The 25576-nt window shown below is 40.5% G+C and overlaps 2 protein-coding genes across 5 annotated transcripts in view; one reads left to right on the forward strand and one right to left on the reverse strand.

Annotated features, from left to right (window-relative positions):
* The window catches only part of TAX1BP1 (Tax1 binding protein 1), a 99539-nt gene extending 95731 nt beyond the window's left edge, over positions 1-3808 (reverse strand). For all 4 annotated transcript variants that reach the window (XM_054020077.1, XM_054020075.1, XM_054020076.1 and 1 more), the window contains exons 1-2: positions 3716-3808; positions 885-1068 (exon numbers count right to left, since the gene is read on the reverse strand). In XM_054020077.1, coding sequence (XP_053876052.1) covers positions 885-1061 — 177 coding nt within the window. In that variant the 5' untranslated portion in view covers positions 1062-1068; positions 3716-3808. The remainder of the gene's footprint in view (positions 1-884; positions 1069-3715) is intronic.
* An 18826-nt stretch (positions 3809-22634) lies between these two features.
* Positions 22635-25576, forward strand: part of HIBADH (3-hydroxyisobutyrate dehydrogenase) — a 123287-nt gene continuing 120345 nt past the window's right edge. Inside the window, exon 1 of the mRNA XM_054020078.1 lies at positions 22635-22765. Coding sequence (XP_053876053.1) covers positions 22684-22765 — 82 coding nt within the window. The 5' untranslated portion in view covers positions 22635-22683. The remainder of the gene's footprint in view (positions 22766-25576) is intronic.

Raw genomic sequence — 25576 nt, forward strand, 5'->3', positions numbered from 1 at the left:
CCAGTCTCCCCACTACCCCAACTCCCACTCTGTTTTCCTCCTCTTCACCTTTGATTCCTTCCACCACCATTCTATTCAAATGGCTTCTTACTACATGCTGCCTTGGTAACACCAAGGGGGGCACTCAGAGCACAGGGGAGACAGTCCTTGCTCTCAGTTCCCTGACCAGCCCACAGAAACCTGAAGTTTCTATTACTAGAAAAGTCCTACTCAGTCCCCTGCAGGCCTATGCAGGAGCTTGCTCAGCGTGGACAGATTCTTTGGGTAATTGAGCTACGACGCTCTAGCAAGCCTCTACTGAGCATGTGCAAACTGATTTTTCACATTATTATAAATTGGCCAAATTTGGGCAGATTTTCACAAGGACTGCAAAAGGCACATCCTTAAAACAGAGACCATACCCCTTCCAAAGTTCTTTGCTCCAAAACATGGGCGCACTAGAGTTTCTCAAAGAAAAGGTTGCTAGAATTTAACATAGCGAGACAACAATTTTGTCCCTACCCCTATTCTCAGAAATAGCCAAACTGTTTTGGCTGAAGTTCACATCAAGCTTAATTTTTTGGGAAGACACCCAGCATGGAAAATTTCATCCCAAACAGTTATAGTTTGGCAAAGTTACAAGCTTCTGTTTCAGTTGCTTATCACAGAAAGCATTGTGCTTCCTTCATAATAGATGGTGCTACCAGCTCACTTAGAATACCTGCATTGCAATTAGCATATTTGAAAACCAAGATAAGACACTACTTTGCAAGCAAGTGTCAAGATCTAACGTCACCAGGATTTATCCCACAAACATTTCAAAGAGCTTTTAGAGTTTATTTTTTGAATCAGTAATTTAGAATGCAATGGATATTCAGTTATTGAAAAAGTACAAACTCGCTTACCTTGAAAATACCAACCCAATCCTTTTGGTGGGGTTGGATATACTGGGTCAGCGTGTAATGACATTCAAGGTGTACATTAGGAAGGTAACTTTTTGCCACATTTTGAAAGATCACATGTGCAAAGTTGGAAGTCTGCAGAGCATTACTTGAAGATGGAGCTTCTTGAAAGGATGACATGACTGCTCTGTAACAATATTAGAATTTTATTACTTCAGAAAAGTTATACCAGAAGAATAGTCTAAGACGTCATAAATGAGTTTAGTTCTCTTGAACCGTGCAACAACGTGAGCCCTACAAAATAAATTTCTTCATTCACAGAAAATATACTCCATAGCGAGCAGCTACAGCACAAGGTTTCACAAAATACTCTGCCTTGTCTAGACGACTTCTAAGGACAAAAGGGTAGCTTGCTTTGCATGTCCGAAGACAATAAGAAGATGGAGCACTCCAGGTGGGTGTCTCTGAATCCAGAGACAAGGAGGGCTATGACTTACAACCAATATTCTTAATGATGCTGGTTGCCTTGGTAAAGAGCACCCTAGGCTTGCGGACTGCCATAATCTCCCCTCCCAACCTGCGGCTGTTCTTTCTCTGGAGAGAAGGTTACTAAGCCTGGTGCCCCACCTCGTATGGCAAGCAAACAGGAAGGTCCACTCCTCAGTTGCTGTAACTGAAACAGTAGTGTGTTTTTTTTTAAAAACACAAGTACTAGTTTCATTCTAAGACATTAAACTGTTTATTAAGAAGCTGTCCTATTGATTTCAATTGCACTATTCATGGTAGTAAACCTAAGCACATGCACAAGTGGTAACAAGATTAAAGCTTTATACATCTATAGGGAGAGCAGGCAGAATATTTGAATGTTGCAATTTATCTTACTCCATTTTGCAGTTGCTGTTATTAAAAATTATAGAAATTACAACAACTGAGTACAAGCCTTGATTTGGGCGACAACTGAACCATCAGTAAAACATATTTTTTCAGGAACTACACTCCCAATACCCATTGGAAATATTTCCATAGGGGGCTGATCAATTCTAGTCCCCACTGAAGTGAGAGGGAGTAGAATCAGCTCTTAGAATGTTCCCACTAGCTTACCAGAATATTACTATATTTCCAAAAATTTAAAAAATAAAGCGGTTAAGAGTTAGCCCCATTTTTCAAATAAAATGGGCAACTGGAATGAACAGATACTGCTCAGTCAAATCCAGGAAGGATTAAACAAGATTTTCTAGCCCTAAACTCAAATATCTTTAGCCTATTACCATCGGATTTAGTTCAATACATAAACCATGCACTAAAAGCAAGGGCATATTGTTTTGCTAGATTAGACTTTAAATAAGGATCAACACAGTTCTGCACTTTCACCAACACAACAAAATGGTAAAATAAGATTTTGAATTAGCGATTCCCCATGACTGCAAAGTACAGGTGAAAAATTAAACTTCAATTTACACAAAATAAATTAAAAAGCAAATTAAGTGTAAAGGAAGACATTAACATAGCTTTGGAGAGACAAGGAAAGAGAAGATGACAGGGCTGAAGTATATTAGGGTAGTAGCACCCACTGGGGTTAAGGGTCTGCCTAAGCAACTCAAACATATTACAACTTTATTCCTTGGATATACTTGTTCCATTCTCGCCTCTCCCCCCCAGAATAACAAGAAGTGATATTAAGAGACTCCCCTCACCTTTTATCCAAAATATAAGTTCTATAAAAGCTAACTTTTACAAACGTGCAGCACAGTTTCCACAATTTTCTTTAAGTCTAATTAAAATATTTGTTTTTAGCAGTCCCCACTGGTGCTTGAAACCAAAACATCACAGCAGGAATTGCAGAAAAATTGATATTTTTGATTTTCATTGTCCAAGGTGTGAAGTGCAAAAGAGTAACCGAAACAAAAAGGAGTGACAAGCACATTGTACTTCTAAAATTCTTTCACTGCTTAAAAAAAATCTTAAGATCTTTTTAGTAATACAAACACAAAGATATTAGTTTCTGCAGACAGCCAAGCCATCTGGCACGACCAACAACTTTACTGAAATCTGTTTTTTACTGTTTTCAAAACAGGCTCATCTAGTCTTCTACAAATTTGCATTTCTGTAAATCAGCAGAATGTGTCTGGGATTATTACTTATAGGTAGGAAAAATCTCTGAAGTTTGGATGCAGCTGAAACCTATTTAGAGTTACAAGGATGACCCCAGATACGTCGTGAAGCAGCGAGGACCGCTTGTTTACCCAGCTCAGAGTGAGCAGGTTGGCTGCCAGGAGAAGCATTTACACTTCGCTGTTGCCATACACTAAACAGGGCGTCCCGCAACACACCGTAGTTTAACGTCAGGAACAGATCCTCGGAAAACAAGGACCAGCTCTGCCCCCTCCTGCTGCAGCTGGGCTCTAAGCAGTTCCGGTGCCAGGCGGTCAGCGCCTGATAGCCCCCCCCGCTTCCTCATCAGCAGCCGGGGCGAGGCGCGACTGACCCCAGACAGGTCACCTTTCCCCGACACCCCTCCGCTGCTCGCCATGGATTCCCCTTCCTTCCCCCCCCCCGCACACGGAGGTCCAGCCCCGCCCCCATTTCCCCCTCCCCAACACAAAGCGGCCGTAGCAACACCGCCGCCCCCCCGCCTTTGACCAGTGCCAGGCGGTTGGGCCGACAGAGGCCGCGAGAGCCAGGGAGCCGCTGCGGCCGGTAACCGGGCAGAGCGACTTGAGGCTACGAGACTGAACATGTAGCGCCCCCCACCCCGCCGGGCCCAGAGTCACGGGGCACGAGCGCTCTGCCGCCCCGCCCCGCCCGGGCACGGACAGACCGAGAAAGGCCCTTACCTGGGACGCCCACGGAGGAAGCTGGGGACATCAACACGGCACCGCAGCCACCGTCATCAGATCAGCACCTAGCTGTCGTGGCCCCACCCCTGCAACGTCACTTCCGGTCCCTCGCCGGAACTGGTGGACGAGGGGGGCGTGGCAGGGCCTGCTCTGAGAAAGCCGAGTCCCTCCCGCGGCTAGGCCTGGGGTGGTCTCCTAACAACCCCTGCCTAGCAGACACCTACAGAAGTCCGGGAGTTAGTCCCATACACCCTCCCGTGAGGGGATTAGCCCCAGAGCCCGACACCTGGGAGCTGGCCCCATACCACTTGCTTCTCGCCCCTAAACACACACACACACACACACAGGCTTTAGGGATCGTGCACTATAGCGCTCGCTCTTTTCCCCCACCTCCCCCCGGAGAGCCTGTCCTATAGCTCTTCCTCCCCCCACACAAACACTCTGATCCTGGCGAGCCGGCCCCGTATCGCTCCCTCCGCCCCCCGACACTGAGGAGCTGGCCCCACAGCACTCCCCACCTCACACTCTTGCACTGACCCTGAGGAACCAGACCCATAACGCACTGACCCCTAATCACTCTAACCCTTCCCCATCTCATGCACTTGCCTCATACACATACATCCGCCCTAGGGAGCTGGCACCAAAGCACTCCCCTCGCTCCACACAAACTGACCACAGAAAGCCACCCCTATAGCTCACTCCCCTACCTCCAAATACACACTTTGGGGAGTAAGTGTGGATGGGAAGGGCAGCTCCAGTGCTCACATTCCCAAACATACATCCCAAGCACAGTCTTTACCCCCATAAAACACATCTATCCCACCTCTCACCTTTTACACACATCATTACACCTATCCCCCCACCTAATACTTATCCCTAAATCTTCACTATGTGCTCCTACACTTGCCCTGATGTACACACTCCCCTGCTCTGTGTGCACCCCCAATTCACTAACATTAACCCATTACTCAGCTGAACATCCTCTACTTCCAAATCTATCAAAGGATTAGATAACAGGCATGACACACTAGTCCCAATTCTCAGATGGTATAAATTGGCAATCTCCATTAAAGTCAATGGCTAGGCTATATCAGCTGAAGATCAAGCCCAATGATCCACTCAGTCCTGCCTGAATTGGATTCAAAGTCCTAGGCTATAAAGGCCCTTCCTAGGTGATTTACCTGAACGAAAGAGGGATTGATTGGGTAAGAAAACTGATGAGCAATCATCATCTGCCTAATGAATCTTGTTCAGTACACTGAAACCTCTTCTTCCTCAAAACTTCCTTTACCCTGAATGTACTCCTGCATTCTCTCCCTGTGAAAGAAGTACATAACAGAGGCATGAAGTCATACTAGTCATTGAGGAACCAGATTTACCTTTTTGGTAAGGTTATAACTCCTTAATGACTAGCTCTGACAGAAACATAGCTACAATTGATTATATTAATTTATATTTCAAGTGATAAAGCAATTCACTACTCTTTTCAAGCAACAAATTACAAAAAGAACTTTAGTGTTTTATTTCTACTACAATTTAATATTTAAATGACTGATATTTATATTTAGTTATATCATGGGATATATAGTAAGCTTTTCAAAAGCAGCAAGTGTGTACATTTTACTTTCAGATCAGTTCACAAGGCAAAGGAAGAGAGCATGCAATAATCTTACTCGTGTAAGCATAAGTGAATTTGTTAGAGTGAAGAATGAAGCTAGCTTGTATGTTAATCAGAAAACCAATAAATATTTCTAAAGAAATGGGGAGAGTTATTTTTGCTTTACCATTTCTTCCCCACACTGCTCTTTGAAATGTGACATGTACCAGCCTCTTGTTATGAGCCACTTTCACTGTTTTTTTGTGATCTGAAGTTACTGTATATACTGATCTGAAGTAATATAATTAGGGCCGTACCAAATTCATGACTGTGAAAAATGTGTCACGGACTGTGAAATCTAGACTCCCCCTTGAAATCTGTATAGTATAGGTTAAAAGTCATTTGTGTACTTTTAACCTATACTATGCAGATTTCACTGGGGAGAGTAGAGCTCTGGTCAAGTGTCAGTAGTCTCTTGATCTATCCAAGGCCGTGATCGAGTGTCTTGATGTTTTTGGTCTTTTGGCCTCAAGATGAAAACCTTGTCTTTGCTTCTGGGACCTTGAAGTGAAAAATTTCTCTAACCCAGGGTTCCAACCCAAAAGGGAGTCTTGGGAGGGTGGGGTCGCAAGGTGATTATAGAGGGGTCATAGTATTGCCACTCTCCCTTCTGCACTGCCTTCAGAGCTGAGTAGCCAGACAGTGGTGGCTGATGACGAGGGCCAGCTCTGAAGGCAGCAGTGCAGTAGTAATGGTGGCAATATCATACCATGCCATACTTACTTCTGCACTGCTGCTGGTGGTGGCACTGCATTCAGAGCTGGGTTCCCATCCAGCAGCCAATGCTTTCCAACCTCCAAGCTCTGAAGGCAGTGCTGCCGTCAGTAGCAGCACAGAAGTAAGGGTGGCAATACCGCAAACCCCTATAATAACTTGACGACCACCCCCACAACCTGCTTTTGGGTCAGGACTCCTACAGTTACAACACTGTGAAATTTCAGATTTAAATATTTGAATTCATGAAATTTACTATTTTTAAAATCTTATGACCATGAAATTGACCAAAATGACCTATGAATTTGGTAGGTCTCTAAATATAGTGTAAGTTGTACAGTCAGCACTGGGGAGTTGATGAAAATAATCAATTTTGCTTTCATTTTGTATTCTTGTACTCATACTACTGGTTTTTGGGAATGTAATGGGTGTGCTAAATCATGACTAAGGCTACAATTTAGTCATGGGTATTTTTAGTAAAAGTCATGGACAGGTTATGTGCAATAAACAAAAATTCACAGCCTTTGACCTGTCCATAACTTTTATTAAAAATACCCAGGATTAAATCTTGGGGGGTGGTGTGGGGAGACCGCTGCAGGGAGGTACAGGGGGCTGCTGGAGGGACATGGGCTGCTGCTGGGGGGGCACCCGTGAACTGCAGCTGCTCCAGCCATCTGGGGACCACTGCCTGGGGCCGTGGACCACAGCTGCTCCGGCCGGCCGGAGACCACTGCCCAGGGCTGCATTGGCCAGCCAGACAGGGACTTGAATCTGAAGAAGTGAGGTTCTTACCCACGAAAGCTTATGCTCCCAATACTTCTGTTAGTCTTAAAGGTGCCACAGGACCCTCTGTTGCTTTTTACAGATTCAGACTAACACGGCTACCCCTCTGATACTTGGTTGGGGCTGTGGACCGCGACTGCTCCAGCCACCTCAGTGGGCCGCCAGAACAGCTGCTTGTGTGGCTATCACCATGGCAGCTCCAGCAGCCACTGGTGTGGCTGTCCCAGGGGCCATCTGAGCAGCTGACCCTGGGGTCAGCCACACTGGCCCCTGCATGGAGGTTGCAGAAAGTCATGGAATCCTGAACACAGGAATCAAAGAACAGGAGGCAGCTTTTTGGCCACTTCCACACCTCTTTCCAGCTAGCACTCTGTCCAAAAAGATCTCTGTCCAATTTTTTCACCTGCAAATTACCATTGTTTTGCTTACTTACTTTCTGCCTGTCTCTGGCTGCTCTGGGTGTTTCTGCTCCCAGATAACATGCACACCTCAATCAAGCAATACCCAGAGAAATCCCTCTGCCCCCATAGCTCAGTTCCTGACAGGCCTTGCACATGGCCTGTGTTTTGGGTGGGGATCCTGTTGTTTCAGATATCTTACTTCAAAAGGAGTTTAACTGCTTCTTACATTTATCCTGAATGAAGGGTGATCGTCATGGTCACCAGCTTCAAGGAGATTTCACTCAATCTCCCTCTTAAAAGTACTAAACAAGAAAAGACCTACTGCTATGAAACATCTTTATGGACAGCTGATAAGGAGAAAGTAAAAGGACTAAAGAAAAAAAGGTTTTATTTAAATGTCTTCTAAGTAACAGCAGATGTAGTAAGCAGGGGAAGAAATAGTCCTTAAATGACAATTTTTGGACATCTCTTAATTTTGGATCTCGTGCTTAAATATTACAGAAGTGGGCACATTAGAAATGTCTAAAATAGTAAGCCAACTTTATCTTTGTCAAGAAAAATTGACTTGTCGGTATATTCTTCCTGAAGCTGACCACAAAGTGGGTAGAACCCTTTTGTTACTTGTGTGGATATTAGAATGTGAAAAGACAAATAGGAATAAATATATATTAATGTGACTCACATATACTCTGTCACTTATCCATTTTACCTCCTGTTCATCTCTGTGCCTTCTTTAACAAGCCCAAAAATAGCCACAGAGGAAAATGTAAGAGTTAAGAGAACGCTAGGTTACCAAGTCAGAATTTTATCAGAGATTGTAGCATCTTATTCTCTGTTCTTAATGCAAAGGGATATCAAGGAACCAAAAAGATACCAAGGACAAGTGAGTTTACAAAAATGTATATCACATAGAAATATTTCAACAGAGTGCCCATCCCCAATTGTAAAAATGGAAAGAGTGTATTTTGGATCTGATTAAGATTCAATGAAGAATGTTTAATGATCTCAGAGCAACATGAGGTGTGATCATGTTCTTGTATAGCATCCAAAGAAATATTTCATGCCATGCAGTTTTCACGGGGAGATAATTGATTTTAATTTTTAGCTTCATTTCCTAAATCAAATAATAGTTTTCATCTTTAAAGTTCTGTACAAATAAACAATTATTTCTCATAAATGCCTGTGAGAGAAGTAAGTATAATCCCTAGTCTAGAGTTGGAAATCTGAAGCACAGAAGTTAGACATTTTTTTCCAGACATGATTGATTTAAGCACCTAACTTAATCATGCAGGTTTGGGTACTGAATGTATACTTAGAAATGGGATAAAACCACCATTTATTGTGTTTGAATTATGAATTGCACAGAGTAGTATAGTGCAATTTAGGAAGATACAAATGAGCGTGAATCCAAACCTTGGATCTGAAGATCAAAATTCAAAGAAATATCCCTTTGCGTCTTAATCATATTGAGCACTTATATAGAGCATTTAAGCTAGGCCTCCTTGGCCAAGAGGGAATCAGCACAGTCCTCAGAGGAGGGTAGGTGAAGAATAGAGAATTTAAGTGACTGCTCAAAGGTTACAGAGCAAGTTTGTGGCAGATTGTGAGTTCTTGGTGAAGGGACTCTTCTGTGTGTGGATATCACTTACTATTCCCAAAAGCACAGAGAGTGTCTGATGAAAAATATGAGTATGGTCTCACTCAGTATCATTAGAAAATATAAAAACATTGTTTGCAGGATATATTTTAATGACAAGTCATTTAATGAGCAAACCAATTTGGGGAGTTGACACAGCAAAAAAAAAACAAACAAACAAACAAAAAACCACTGCAGTGAATCTCAAAGTGCTTGTGAGGCTTTCATTGTAGAGCTAGAAATAGCAGTGTATGAGTTTGAGATCAGGCTGGTCTGGAACCAGACTCTGAGACCCTCCCTCATCACCAGGTTTCAGAGCCCTGGCACCAGACTGAGCCCAAACACCTACATTGCTATTTTTAGACCTGCAGCACAAGCCCTGAAATCCTGAGTAAGCTGACATGGGCCGTCCGTGAGTATTTTGCTGCACTATAGACATACCCATAAAGACTAATTCACCTAGGATCCTTCCTTTCAGTGTACTATCTCAGAATCATGCCTCGTATTCATGGATCTAATAAATAGCAGCCCGAAGATTGCTTCCAGGCTACTGCCTTCATGGTATATCAGTGCACTGCTGTCATTTCTTACTTCTGCATTGGTTCAAATACAAATATCTCCACTTCTAATAATAGGTCCTCCAGCAGATAAAGTAAAGATAGTAAAATTTGGAAATCTTTGAGGATAATGCAATACTTATCAGTAATATGAACTTTCCAAAAAGGATAACTGTTGAAAAAATATTTCTGATGAGGACACCCTAATGTCTGGCAGGATTAAAACCACTCATTGGTACAGCTATCTTTGCATGGGCACCTTTTCCCAACAATATGAAGATACTGCTGCAGTACCAACACTACTAATGGGAACAAAAGGAAGGGATTCACCTTCCTACTAATAACTTCTATTTTAAAAAATAAGAGCTCCTTTAATAATTTAATGCCTGGAAATTAGAGATGGGGCCAAAACAAAACTGTAACCTTGGGTAAATCTGAATCTGGATTCAGGTTCAGATCCAAAAGTCTTGTTTGATCCCTGTCTCCATCATGGAATGAACCAAAACCATGGGAGGCTTCAGGCTTCAATTAGATCTGAACTTTTCCATTCAGGCTCCTCTCTGCTTTATACACACTGCAAACAAACTATATACTTCTAATTATTAGTACCCAAGAAAGGGTACTATATATTGTGGCTAAATAGTATAAGGGCATGATTTAGTGCTACTGATGAAGTTTGGCATTGATTTGTGTAGGTTCCAATGATTCCACTTAGTTGTAATCCTACCCATACTCCAACCCCCGTAAAAAGCCTGGGGCTGCTATGAAATGTAAAAGATATATATCAATCATTAAAGCAGGAACTCTTTCTAGATATGTTGTAAAGTATACCTTCTAATTAACTCCTGTATCTAAGATCATTTTACAGAAAATTAATAGTTACATTACTGTGAAGCAGTCACATAGTTACAAATAATATTCTTTCATTGCTGACAATGTTTCATTTCTGAACATTAAAAAGTGTAACTAAAGTGCTTACAGACTTCACCTTCAAAAAAGATTGGGAGGCACCCCTTTGGAACATATTAGAAATCACATATTGCTAACATTCCTTATTAAGGAGAAGGTTTCGGTATGTGTACTTTGGATTTCTTTTCCAGCACTTAATTGGAATTGATGAAGAAAAGCTATTCAAAAGCTGCCAGGATTTTTAAATCTGTATGAGTGAGATTGATTAAATTTGTGACTTTTCCCATAAAGGTATAGGTGAGAGCAGACATGTTAATTTTGTGTGTGTGTGCATGCATGTGTGTATGAGAAAGAAAGAGAGAGCTTACTCCTAAGGTGTGAGACTTGGCAGCTTTGCACTGTACAATGGGCATAAGAAACCACATTTCTGTAAATGACCACATTTGAATTGCTGTTATTTCACAGTTGGATTACTGTATTGTTAAAGTGAAAAGGAATGTTTTTAATACATCCAAATAATGAAGTAAATGCTAGCACACACTGAGTCTTTGCTCTCTGGGGTATAATTAATATATGTTCACTGGAGACCCAGGTCTGGGGGAGTGTTTAATTTCTTATTTATGGTGTTTTCTACTTTTAGCACACCTCCTACTGGCACACAGAGAGCTGCATGTAAATGACCATTGCGTAGGTGCTATTTAAATTTTAACAAATATAAAACAAGTATTTTTACTGTATACTTTATATGATATGGTAGATTTACTGCTTTCACCAGCCTTGTGTCTTCCTGTATTCTATCTGACATTAATGAGAAGCTACACTCCCAAAAAGCCAATCTTTTATATTCAGATACAGAGAAATCACATGTGGCATATCATATATTGTAAGTTACAATAGTGAAGGCTAAAACAAACCAAAATCCCAAGAGCTTTGGAAGGAATATAAACTCTTATGGATCAGGGCATAATGCCCAACCCCTAACTCAGTGGTTTTCAACATGTGGTCCATGGAACCCTGGGGGTCCGCAGACTGTGTCTAAGGGGGCCATGAAAGGTTGTTGTTACCCTCAGGATCTGCACTGCCACTCAAAAATTTTTAGGGGTCCTCAAATGAAAACCACTGCCCTAAACTGATGAAGATTAGGAAGATACTTTCCCCACTGAATGCCTGTAGTCCTAAACTATTTTGCTACTTGTATGACCATCCTACAACACCAGTGTGTAACTTAAACCACCATTTATATCACCATTACACTTGGCTCATAGTAGTATTAAGTAGTATTGATGGTATGAAAGTTTATTTCCAATAAGGCTTATGGAGAACAGCCGAACAAGTATGATCTCCTGACCTCAAAGTGTTCGTTTATTGGGAAATGTATTCCAGTTCTCTAAATTTAATCTATCTTGGACAAGGCTGGCATTCTCTAGATTTGTTACATCTCTGTAGGCTGTAACAAACACAATATTGTCACTCTCTTTTATCTGATAAAATGATAATAGGATTGTATTACACCACTTATAATGAGAAATTTGTGATCATTTTTAAAAGTAGTAAACCAATGATGGTTTATTTGTGTTGAGGATGATGTAGTTCTGGTGCAAAAAAAAAAAAAACAATATAAAAGTATACATATTTCAAACCAGTTGGTCTTCTCATTTGTGAATCAAGACTTCAGTTAGTGTACATGAAGGGGTACAGAAAGTCCAGTCTGCTATCTAAAAAAAAAAGAAAGTGGGAACTAAGAAACTCTGGATTTTGGAAATGTATCAGGATAGTTTTTCTTGTGTTATCTGTCATTAGAGTTGGTCAAGAGTGGACAGGCAGATATAATAAGACAGATTCTGATTTCAATAATACTTTGTTATCTCCAGTGATTCCAGAGTAATTCCATTAATTGTATTGATGATACACTGGTGTAAGTCCATATTAAGTGAGTTCAAAATCTACCCAAATTTATTTTTTTACAAATAGATTACTCTTTTTGTCTTTTTGCTGGGTTTAAATGGTTACTGATAGAATAATGTTCAGTGCCTTTATATGTAGTTCTTAATTTATTATTACCTCAGACAGTAAGGACCAAATCTCCTGTTAATGTCAATGAGGTTGGAGCAGTGTAAATAAATACTTTGTCCTTTCCAAGTGGTTGTGGAAAAAGCAAACATTGCTTTTGTCCAATGATTCTTTATAGCAACACTTACATCATGTTGATCTTTAAGAGGTGACTGTATTGTTTTGATGGCCAGTTCCCCAGTGACATTGCTCTTAGCAGCAGTAGTATCACAAATGGCAATGGTGAAGCATGTCCCACCAGTTCTTGAGTTAGAAGAAGCTACAGAGCCTGTGAAAGTTAGCCCCCCAAAGAGTATTATTCTCTAATAGCCTCTCCAATATTTTTTTTTGTTTTTAGTTGCAGGTGACTACTTTCTTAAGTTTTGTTAACCTACAGAAATGGTCTGCAAGAGCTAACACAGAATACAGACACCACAAAATGGATGAGAAAAACATTTCAGAGTTAAGTATGCTGCAAGGTAATATTTTGGTAGTATGTTCAAATGAAACAAGTGTGCTATATATTTAGAATATTTAAACATCAAAGTGTATTCTTCCTCTTTAATTAGTAGGATGTGACAGAAGTTTGTTAAAGTAAATATCTGTACCTAATTGCCCTATATATTTGCAAACTACAGAACTTTGTATAAAATTTTAATTCCAAATACTTTGAGACAATAAATATTACAATAATTGAGCAGTTTTGTCTTTCTATGGATCAGAGAATATATTGATATACACTGACTTCAATGATGGTTAAGTGAAAATACAACAATAGATTTTTTTTCTTGTGAAGGGCTTAGTGCCCTATTCTGCTCCCATTGAAGTCAGTGAGTCCTGTGTTCCAAACACACCCCAAACTGCAAAGGACTTAAACCCTAATTCTGAAGTCTGTATCCAAGAGTAGACAATAATCTTCAGAAGTTGATTCTTCTGTGCTGAGTTATGTTACTTCATTAAAAATGTCCCTGTATTCAAAGTTAATTAATTATTTTCATATACTACAGTAGGCTCCATTCGTTCATGGATACCGGTACTCCTTTAGGTCAGACAGCCCGTTAGTGATGGAGGTCTTTTTCTTTCCCATGGGCCTTATACAATTCCCATTGATTTCAATGCAACTAGAATCAGCCCCTATGTTAAGGTGATTCAAGATTTTGCTAAGAGCAGTACCTAATGAAGAAAATGTTTCCAATTTGACAGAATGTATTGTTATGCCTTTTTGTAGACAAAGACAAAAGTGAGGACTGAGGCATTGCCAAATTTATATATTACATCCCCTTTGCATATCCAAGTGGAAGCAGTTTGGGCTTTGATCAGAGTGGTAGGAGGCTAACAGTTGGAATGATATATTTTGTATTATTTATAAAATTATAAATATTTTATATTGATAGATATTTTCACGTGCGGTGAAGATTATCCCATCCTCTTTTGGCCCATGTAAGTTTGAGATCAGCTTTTCTCTGTTGCTTTCTTTTTTTTTGTAACACATTTTTTTTAACTGTATCACAGTATCTCATAATCAACAGATGTGCATTGTGTGGTCTTTGTTTATTGCAGTTCTCATAGACTTTAAGGCTAGAAGGGATCATCATGTCATCCAGCCTGACTTCCTGCACATTGCAGGCCACAGAACCTCGTCACATTCTGACATAAATCAGTACATTTTGTTATGTAACATGTTGCATATCTTAATGATGAAAATAAAATAGTTGAAAACTTCAAACACTTATCATTACTTCTGTATACGTATCAATATTTTTTTTTTTTGTTTTCATCTTTAGTTGCTTTCCCAAGAACCCTTCCCTTCACCCAAAATAAAATTACCCTCTACGTTAGATTCCTAAGTGATGTACAGTAGGGCTAGTCTGTGGGCCTTACTCTTGTCTCTTTGTTAGTGTACAGACTAGCATCTGAAAATGAGCAGCATAAAGTGTCTGATCCAAAATCCATTGAAGTCAGTTGAAATATTCTTCAATTACAACACAAAAGTGGAACAGAACCAGAAGTTTCTTAGGCTGCAGTACACACAACTTCCCATATTGTGATGTCTTGCAAATTCTGGTAGTGGAGTAGCTCTGCTGCTAGTGGCCCAGCTATTCTCATGAGGAGAGCCCCAGAATTGGAGTGACTGAAGTTTCTCACAGCCAGCACTCCAGCACCATCCCCTTACATGTTTCAGAGTAGCAGCCGTGTTAGTCTGTATCCGCAAAAAGAACAGGAGTACTTGTGGCACCTTAGAGACTAACAAATTTATTAGAGCATAAGCTTTCGTGGTCTGGGATTGGAGTTCTCTTTCTTCCTCCAAAGATTTCTATCTTTACTACTCTATATGTTTTTCTCTTTTTAGAGTGGGATTTTCAAAGGAACCTCAGGGAGTTAGGTGACCAAATCTCATTTGATGCCTAGCCCCTTTTGGAAATTCCATCCACAGGTTCAAGGTTATGAGCCCTAATGTAATTACTCTCAGACAAGAAGAAAACTAACACTTGGCTTTGTTGAACTCAATGTAAACACAGATGACATATACTATGCAGTCTGGCATGTCCTCAGATGTCCAACTAGACAGCAACAGAATTGTATATAACAGAAAAAATATCTAACAAAATAGGACTACGGTAAGCATTAATGCAAACACTGTATAAATGCAACATTGACATTGAGATTTTAATCTTTTAACTCTCAGGAATTTCAGAAGCAGGGTTCCCACAAAAGTTTTAATTTTGCCTCCTAATATGTATGCATTACATACAGGAGTGTTGTTAAGTACTTGATTACACACCATTGAGCAATCATGTGTCACACAACTAAGCAAAAAATACATCAATGCAAACGAGCTGCACTTTTTGTATAATACTAGGTGCAAAAATACATCAATTTATATTATTATTTATATATCTTATTTGAAAATTATGCACATTGTGGAAAACTAAAACAATCCCAAACTCTGAAATTCCTGAATTTGACAGTATAATATTTATAGAAACTGCTTTGCATTGGTAAAGTGCCTTTCATTCGGGATCTCAAAATATTTTACAAACATTAAGGCATGTCTACTATGCAGCTAGGAGTGCTAAAAATAGCCATGTAGCCTGCAGCAGCATGGGCAGTAACTCAGGGTAGTCACCCAAGTACAAACCCATTTGGCCCTCTGGGTGCAGACTTGGGCAGCTAGCTCAAGCTGCCACATATGTTACTCCCTGACTACATTGCTATTTTTAGTATGCCAGCTTCTATAGAGCTAGTGTATGTCTGTCAATTCTGGAGGTTTTCAAAAGGAGGCTGGATAGCGATCTTTCTTGGATGGTTTAGACCCAATAAATCCTGCATCTTGGCAGGGGGTTAGACTATATGACCCGAGCTGCAGTGTAGACATACTCATGTAAGGAAACTATACAAGTTAGGTAAGTATACCGAGGAAGTGAGAGGTTAAGTGTTAGAGCAAGGAATAGAATTCTGTAGTCCTGGTTACCAGTTCTCTTCTAACTAAAACCTCACATTTACTTCTGCATCCATTCCAGCTTGCTATCACCAAATTGAGTTAATGTTGAATTTAAATACTCTATAGTTAGGACCTCATTTTTCATAAGTGCTGAGCACATACAATTCCAGATAAATTCAGTGGAAGCTATGCATACTCAGACCCCCTGAAAATAAAACCCTAGGTCTCAAAAAATTAATCACCCCCAACTAGTGGAAACTTCTGAAAAATCTGCCCAATCCTGACTAAATGAGTAGCCCAAGTCACAGAAGGTATATCTACACCAGGGGTCAGCAACCTTTGGCACTCGGCTCACCAGGGTAAGTGTCTGTGGTACCATATGCTCTCAGGTTATGCGTCAAAGGGCACATGGAAGATCTTCACATAGTAGCATCATAAAAATCAATTTAAATCATTAAAAGACATGGAACTCATAGTATTGGAGGTCACCAAGCATTAGCAAGGATGCATTGATATTATTATTATTAAATTATAGATCAATGGAAGAGTTTTTGATGAACTACAAACTGTGAGATTGCAGCATGATCATTGTTTAACAATATCAGACCTCAGTGACTGATTTGTAACAGTATTTCATTCTCATTTATTATGGTTTATGATATATGCTAAATATTTAAATTGTGTATGGGGAACAAAAACACTTTTTGGAGTTATATTTTAGGTTCCACTATATTAGAATAGCTGGATTGTGGATGATAGCATGAAAAAAAACTTGCCAGACAACAAAGCAAGATATTTTGGGCTCAGTTCATCTCCAACTGAAGCCACTGGGGAAAATGGAGGGTGTCCTTCCATGGACCTCAATGGTGGGGGGAGGTTGGAATAGGACCTTACAACCAAGCTCTGTCAATTTCTACTGAGCGTTTTTAGTCTGGGAAGCCGAACTGTAGTGGCCAAGAAGAGTCGCTTCATGCAATTCTGCCTGAGCGGAGAAAATGCAGGCAGAATGTCTTGGAAAGGTCCAGGAAGAATATGCTTGACCTTATTAGTTTGTTTAAGAAAAGAGCAGCATTTGCTCCCCACCAGCACCTGCTGCCACACACCAGTAGATATTTAGAGTGGGCACAATCCTGACTGTATCCCCAACCCTTGTGATTACTAGCTCAGGGATCACTAATGGCAGCATTTTGCTTGCTTTCTGAGCTGGTGGGGAAGGGATGGGAGGCAGTGAAAAGGTTGCTGCACTGTCTTCTGTACCTAATGCACCACTCAGGATTAGCCACAATTTATCCATTAGTGTTTTACAAGGACAGATGATACAATAATTAATTATTCACTGGTTATAGTGAGGCAGTGTGATTTAGTGAATAGGACACTGGAATGATAGTCAGGAGTCCTGTGTTCTCTTCCCTCTGCCATTGACCTGCTGAGTGTCCTTGGGAAACTCACTACAGCTCTCAGTACCTCAGTTTTACCATCTGTAAAATAGATGTAATGTTGCTTATCCTCCTTTTTTAAAGCAGTTTGAGGTATACTGATGAAAAGTGCTGTATAAGAGCTATGGTTTTTTTTGTTTCTATTCAGATTCTTGCTGCATAATACAAAATTAACATTGCAGTTAAACTAAGGTGACAAATATTTTAGCAAATTTCATTGAAGAAAATAGTTGCTTCATGCCACATTCAGTTAGATACTTTGATCTCCCTCTTCACACCTAAATCATAAGGCTATTATTATTGCCTTTAAGACATAATACACCATTGACGGAACAGAACCTTTAAAGCCAATTAAATGTTGGCAATCTTCCTACTACTGGAAAAGTCACACTTGTTAACAGTTCCCCTTTGTGATGTATTTGAAGTGTAATCACTGATTTCTGGACAATGTATTTAGCACTTACAGATATTTTGAAATCTTTATTGAATTTCTTTTTATAGACACTCAAGATTTTACTGTAATATTTTTAAAAGTATGCAAGTAGTTCTATTTGATGCACCCAGAAAGTGTATGCACCCAGATATTTAAAATGTGGAAGACAAAATGTTTCAATATGTAGAAATATGCTATACACATAATAAGATATTGCTGCTAGGTTGAATAAATGAGAACATACTTGTCCCAGAGTCTAATACAAGTGAAAGCTTTCATAGCTATTTACTTCAAACAAAATCATTTTGGAGTCTAACAAAGCTTTTTTCTGCATTTTGTGTGGAAAGAATGTGATTAGCTTGGCAAAGAAATGAGAAATGTATAAAAATAAATTAACTAGGAAAGCTTAGTTTATATTAAGATAAACTGTACTAAAAGTGAAATTTATATATTTTTCAACAAAATGAGCTAACTTTATTATAAACTACTAAAAGTTCAAACATCACTAGAGGGTATTTTGGGGGGGGGGGGGGGGAGAGAGAAGCCTCTTAATTTACCTACTTATTTTTGTTTTTTATGTCCATAGTGGTGTTGTCCTGCAAATGCTAGTTTCCTTCTCAAATTGGCTATTCCAGAATGCCTGGGCTGGTGATCTATGGTCAGTGTGGGAAAAGGGACTCTAATTAATCTATTCTAGTCTAAAGTATTTCTAATGTGCCTATCTCTGTAATATATTCTCTACAAAAGCTATGTAAGAGGTGCATTAAGATTAGTAAATGCAGTACTCAAAATCCATGAAATCCCAAGCTTTGAGTTGCACATGAGCACATGTAACCTTAACTGTGCCCTCTTGTAAGCATGCATTAACTCTGTTATTCACCGCTGCATTACACCTTGAGTAGTCATTTGCACCTATGGAGTTACACTAATGATGAGTTTGGCACTGAGTGCACAGATTGGATAATGTGTAATGAATGAGTCAGGGAGCCAGAGCCACATTCAGTGTACAGGCTGGGCAGAATGCAGCAAGAGAGCCGTCCAGTCACTGAACACTGAGGATACAATTCACAAATAACCGCACAATTGCCTCTTTCACTTTGCATTGTTCAACCTTCACAGTGAAATAGGAAAAGGCTCTTTCAGAAAAAATAGCTGGACCTGTTCCTCTGTGGCTTTGCAGGCGTGTAAAATGCTAGCAAGTCAGAATGGCTCCAGATCTCCTGGGTCCTATTTCATTGTTTTAGCCACAGTGTCATGTTTTCTCTTCCTGCAGGCCTCTGCCTCATATACTACACAGAAATTCCATCATGTGCAACTATTTGCTAAGCAGTTCAACTGTGTGTCTCACTACTCTGTGTAGAGATGAATATGTAAAAGTAGTCTTGTTCTACAGACAGTACAGCCAAGCATGTAGATTTGGCATAATATCTGTGAGGAAATAGGGTAAGTGAGTAAAAGTTAGTTCTGCTATATGAAAGTTCCTAGTTATTACTCTGTAAAAGTGAATGAATTATACTTCATAATGCCTAGGTCAAAGGGTATTTTCATGTGGCTATGTAAGTGTAGTCCAATGGTTCAATGTGCATTATGTCTTCCTCTGTAGTGGCTAGTCTCTATATTAGGCTACTACTGTTACCAAGTAAAGAAATTACTCCTTCAATTCAAGTTGTAGACATCTGTGCTGTGGTATGGGAGGTCCTGAATTCATATTCTGCACTGAGAAGCAAGCATTTGTCTATCCCCACCAAATTCCCTTTTAGATTTGGAAGAGAACTGTCACTGAAGCTCTTTCAGTAGTTGCCATAAGGAGTCTGCATGCTATCTGGTGATATCGCCAGCAATGCAGCGTTCCAGTCTGTAGTTCCAAATAGGAGGTCTAATTCATATTCATATCTCTTGTGTTAGACCTTCTTTGGCATTATGCACTAGATTTCAGCAAAGGGAATCCAGAAATATAAATTTAATGTGTTCCTATCCCTGTATGTGAAAAAACTATGAGAAGACTTTTTCAACTTTGAAAAAGCTCAGTTTTTAGGGTGCCTCCTCCAGGGAACCCCTTGTTCAAATTATGAAAAGTTTTCTTTACAAACTCTACTTTAGCTATTGACCTGACTTACCAATTTTCAAACTGATGTGACTTTTTAAATTTTATTTTGTTGTAGGTTTTAGAAAAGTTGCAAAATTTGGCTGTAAGTGAAATGTAGCTTCAGTCTTAACTACCTTTCTAGTCACGTAAATTAACCCTTGTACTGAAAAAGGTGATTCCTAGACTATTGTTATTTTAGTAATTCTTAACTTTTAATATTGTATGTAGGTGATATGAAAATTTTGCCTAATTTAGTATGTTAATCTGACAATGCTGCTAATTGAATTAAAATGTGATGTAATCCAAAACCTATATTCTGGTTGATTTTGCCATGTGATGTATGAAGTACCTTATTCATTGTGTTGTAATGTGATCTACCCACTGGACTTCTTACTGTATGATGAACAGTAAGAAAAGCGGAATCTTGTTTATAATATGGGTGGAGTTGAGAGTCCTGTCTTTGAGATTATTATATTGGCATGCTAATAATTTAAGGCTTAAAAAGAACAGTCAGCCTATCAGTTTATTAAGGCTTTAACTTGATTTCCAAATTACCTCTAGTTCCTACGCTGTGTAATGTGACCGATGAAGCGGGCCTCTTTGATTTCTACATGGAATCAATGTAGGAATAGATTTTGGATCAGCTGTTTTATACAGTTCATTAGTGGATCTACTAATTCTGCCATATGCTGGATTTCTACTCAATTAAATTACATTTTAAACAGTATTATCTACATTGACTATGACAAGTGGAAAATTACACCTCTCCATTTGCAATGGCCCATATGTGGAACGCAAGATGAAATAAAATTAAGAATGAAAAGGGAGCAGGTCACATTTCATCGGCCTAGCTGCACCTTTGACTTCTCTCTATTCTTTCCAAGTACACCCCTCTCAGCTCTTAGCCCTCATCCCTTTACCTGCCCTGGGATGGAATCTAGGGGTTATAGTGGACCACAAGCTAAATATGGGTCAACAGTGTGATGCTGTTGCAAAAAAAGCAAACATGATTCTGGGATGCATTAACAGGTGTGTTGTGAGCAAGACACGAGAAGTCATTCTTCCGCTCTACTCTGCTCTGGTTAGGCCTCAGCTGGAGTATTGTGTCCAGTTCTGGGCGCCGCATTTTAAAAAAGATGTGGAGAAACTGGAAAGGGTCCAAAGAAGAGCAACAAGAATGATTAAAGGTCTTGAGAACATGACCTATGAAGGAAGGCTGAAAGAACTGGGTTTGTTTAGTTTGGAAAAGAGAAGACTGAGAGGGGACATGATAGCAGTTTTCAGGTATATAAAAGGGTGTCATAAGGAGGAGGGAGAGAACTTGTTCACCTTAGCCTCTAAGGATAGAACCAGAAACAATGGGTTTAAACTGCAGCAAGGGAGGTCTAGATTGGACATTAGGAAAAAGTTCCTAACTGTCAGGGTGGTTAAACACTGGAACAAATTGCCTAGGGAGGTTGTGGAATCTCCGTCTCTGGAGATATTTAAGAGTAGGTTAGATAAATGTCTATTAGGGATGGTCTAGGCAGTATTTGGTCCTGCCATGCGGGCAGGGGACTGGACTCGATGACCTCTCGAGGTCCCTTCCAGTCCTAGAATCTATGAATCTATGAATCTATGATTCTCCCACTCTTAGACCCTGCCCCTGGGCAGCAGTACCCTGTGTACCAATTGTGATTCCTCAGCAGGCCTGACTAGGTTTGGCAACATGAAACTTCCCTCAGGAGCTGTGACCAATTGTGAATACAGCAACAACAAAACAGTCTTTTCAAAACAAAATATTTTTTAATCTCAACAGTAAGTCCCTTTTCTCCTGTTATATTTTGTTCTATTTACTTGAACATGTGCAGGATCAGATCTTATATTAATTACATATATTAATTAATTCTATATTACATTCCGGTTATGCATTACATATTATGACAACAGAAATGACCCCACCAGCTAGATGGAAAAAATACAATGTGAGCTATGTAATATGTAAGATTTTATGTCCAAGAATATTTGAAAACGTAATTGATGTGTGTATAAAAATGCTAGCAGGGTGGTGAACTCTAGGGCTACAGTAGGATGGCATTTTGAGAAGCAGGATAAAATGTCAGATGTTTTTTACAGACATCAAGAAGATTCTATTGATTGGTTGCAGAGGAAATATTCAAGCTAAAAGCTGTCACAGCAAGGGAGAGGCAGGCAGAGCGAGAGAAAGGAAACCTGAGAGTGTAACCCTAAAACACCGTGAACGTTAAGTCCAAAAAGGATGTTGCACTAGTGCGTGTACTGAGATACATACCGATTGCGTGGCAGCTGCACGGAGTTGAGGCTGGCTATAGTGTAGACTAGCTGGCTAACCACCCTCTGGAGCTAGGCGGCTGCTCTGCTTGCCCTCTTTCTAGTTAAAGCCATACGCACAGAAGGTAGCGCAGGGAAGCAGAGGCTGGCGGGGATGGCATGGGGGGGGAATGCCTTACAGGAGTAGGCGGGGATAAATTAAGGGTAAATGAAGGCGGCACAGAGGTGGGTGGAGAAATCCTCGCCTTGTCCCCAGGTGCTACTCCAGTCCAGCAGCAACTACCCACGAGCGGGCGCCGCCCAGCAGAATAGCCCATCCCTTCGGTTTCAGAGCAGCGAGGGGAGGCAGGCTGCTCCCCTGTCTATCATGAGGCTGGAGGCAAACCCGGCAGGTCACCGACAGGAGGATGTCCCCTCTCATTGGTGTGCGGCTGCCAAGGCTAAGCTGTGGTTGGCTACCCTGGCCGTCACTCGTCTCCTCTCTCTCCTCCCCGTCCACGGTCACAGGCAGAGAGGGCAGCCAGGGGAGGTGTTTAACCGGAGGTCACGCAGAGTGGAGCTTAGGGAAGCGGCATGGCAGCGGTTTTAATGCTCAGAGGCTCCGCCAGGCTGTTATACAAGCACAGGAAGGTGCGTGCTGCCAGCATTGCAATGGGTAAGGACCCGCCTCTCCCTCTTTGCCTTGGGTTTTGTGGTGACATTTTAGCAGCGCGAGCTGGGGTTGCAAATCGTTACCCAATTGTGTTGAAAGGCTCAGGCCTCCTTGTTGAACCAGCAAGAGAAATGCTTCTGCTGCTGCTTCCTACCCCCCTCGCTAAATTGGCATGTGAGTCACTCAAGTGACAGCAGCGCCCTAGAACTTCTTATCACGTGAAAACAGTGGAGGTGGGGTGGGTGGTAGTTGCAGGCACACAGGAGCTGCATTCCGGATTTAAGTGCACTTGGAGGACACCCCTGACAAGCTTCTAATTCCTCAGCTGAAACATGGTTTGGGTTTTGAAACCCCTGATAAATGTGCTTCATAGCACGAGAGGATTATCACTTGTGTTTTGCACCTTTTACAAGTATTGTGCACTCTATTAAAGCCATACAGGTTGTAAAATTATATGAGGCTCATATCAATACTTACTTAATCTTATGAGTACCTTAGTGTAATAAATATTTTAACATGTTTATTTAAAATAGCATATGTAGAGTTTAAAACAGCCCACAGAAGTTTATGTGAAGCTAGTGACTTAAAACAGCCTGTTATTCATACCTGTAATCTGTACTCATACTTTGCTTTCTTTGTGATTATATTTCATTATTTTTGAGCCAACGCTGAATCCAGCAGCACTTTTTTTATATTCAAGACCCTGTTACTGCATACATTTGCTTCACTTTACACACAGAGGTAGTTCAGTTGAATGCAAAGTGAAGCAAGTGTATATGCAGGATTAGAGCCCAAATTATAACCTTTCCCCTGTCTCCTATCTTTCCTTTTAAAGGGACACTGGTGATTTAAAGATTATATTTTTGTTTGAAATTGTTCTACCTTGTGTTGCTACAAGTAACACCTCAGATTACTATAAGTGAAATAAATTGTAAAATCTTTTTCTACAGTCTCTTTAATGTTTATTTTGTGCATTCGACAGCACTTCATTTATAGTCAATTTTACTGTTTCCCTTGTGTAGCTCAGTCAGTTTCCCCTGTGTTTATTAGGGGTCTCTCACATAGTAACAGAAGAGAAATATATGTGTATATTTTTTTTAAAAGGGGGAATGTGACTTTCAAACCACAACATTTGACAGGGGACTCAGCAAAGGGTGCACCTGAAACTACTCTATTTTAAAAGTATTTTTTTAAGCTTCTAGTGCCTTTTATAATTTTATTTTACAGATCAATAAAAATAATTTTATTTTAAAACGAACTTTTAGTGGCATTGTTTTACTTTAATATCTCTCTTCCACTAAAACAATCCATTAAAGTTTTCACAGTTCCGAGTCTGACTTTTAAAAAAGTTTTTAGTTGTTCAGGTGGAATACAGATTTATGGATACACTTGGTCATATGTTAGTGAAGTTAAATGAAATACACAAATGGTACAGAGACTAGGTCTATCTGGTTTTTTTTTTTTTTTTTTTGCCACAATATTATCAGTAGTAATTGTCACTATGTTTCATACCTGCTGTCTATACTAGTCATAAAGACGTTTCTGTAACAGCTTTGAAGTAGCATTATGATTTTGTTCACTGTCTTAAACATGACAGCTTGAATGTTGTCAACACATGCACGAGAGAAGAGATCCAGAATGCAGTTCTCCTGAAGTACCACAAAGTAACTTTCATTATTTCTTTGAGATCTATAATCTTTAATGGGGAGGGGAGAGAATGGCAAATGTATGCTTTATTTTTGCATAGAGACCTGAGAGAGCAATGACTGCAGTCTGAGATGAAATTCTGGCTCTATTGAAGTCAATAGCAAAACTTCCACTGATTTAACTGAAGCCAGGATTTCACTCTAAGGGTATGTGTACACTGCAATGTAAGCCCAGGGTTAGTGGGATTTGAGTCAGCTGGCCTGTGTTGGGGAACTCTTGAGCTTGAATGTGTACACTGTTTTTTAACCCTGCATTAAGAATTTTCTAACCTGTGTTGAACCTGGGGTCTAGCGTCCACACTGCAGCATGCAGATCTAAGTCAAACCAGCCATATCCCAGAGTCCTTTGCACCCTCCTGAAATGTGGCTACTCTACCCTATGACTGTGATGCGCTGTGGGAAAACTTTACTGCCCTCCCTGCATGTTACAGGAAGTTTGAACAGGCTGCCAACACAGCCTGCTGAGCAGTCATTTTGGTCTCTGTGCTCCCAGCTACTGGAGCCAGCAGTGTGGAGGAGGCAACTTCTGAAGAACTTCTCTTGCTTGTGTTTTCACTCCTATGTCCGGAAACTGGCATAGCATCTGTGAGGCACCGGTGGACATTTCAGTGATGTTTTCTGCCCCACCAAATGTACCTATTAGATTTCCTGATAGAGGAGGAGGAGGAGGAGGTGGTGGCAGAAGAGAAGGAAGAATACCCTGGCATGGCATGGTAAACTTAGACTGACAGATGCTGCTCAGTACAATTGGCATAGCCACTGATGCTCTCTACATAGACCGGCAAGCACAGACTGATGGGAACACATCGTCATGCAGACCTGGGATGACCAGCTGTGGGTCCAGAACTTTCGCATGAAGAAAGCTACATTTCTGGAGCTTTGTGAGCAGTTTGCTTCTGCCATTCAATATTAAGAGAGACAACGGAGGTCAGCTTTGCCGGTCCAGAAGTGGGTTGCTATAAGTGTCTGGAAGCTGGCTACCCTGGACTGCTACAGGTTCATTGACAAACAGTAAGATGTGGGTAAAATGGTGGCAGAGGTATCTGAGGTGACGGGCATTAAAGATATTCTGGAGGTAACTGCTGGCTTTAAGAAAATGGCAGTTCCT

The sequence above is a fragment of the Malaclemys terrapin genome, chromosome 2 (assembly GCF_027887155.1).
Source record: "Malaclemys terrapin pileata isolate rMalTer1 chromosome 2, rMalTer1.hap1, whole genome shotgun sequence".
In the NCBI taxonomy this organism is placed as follows: domain Eukaryota; kingdom Metazoa; phylum Chordata; order Testudines; family Emydidae; genus Malaclemys; species Malaclemys terrapin.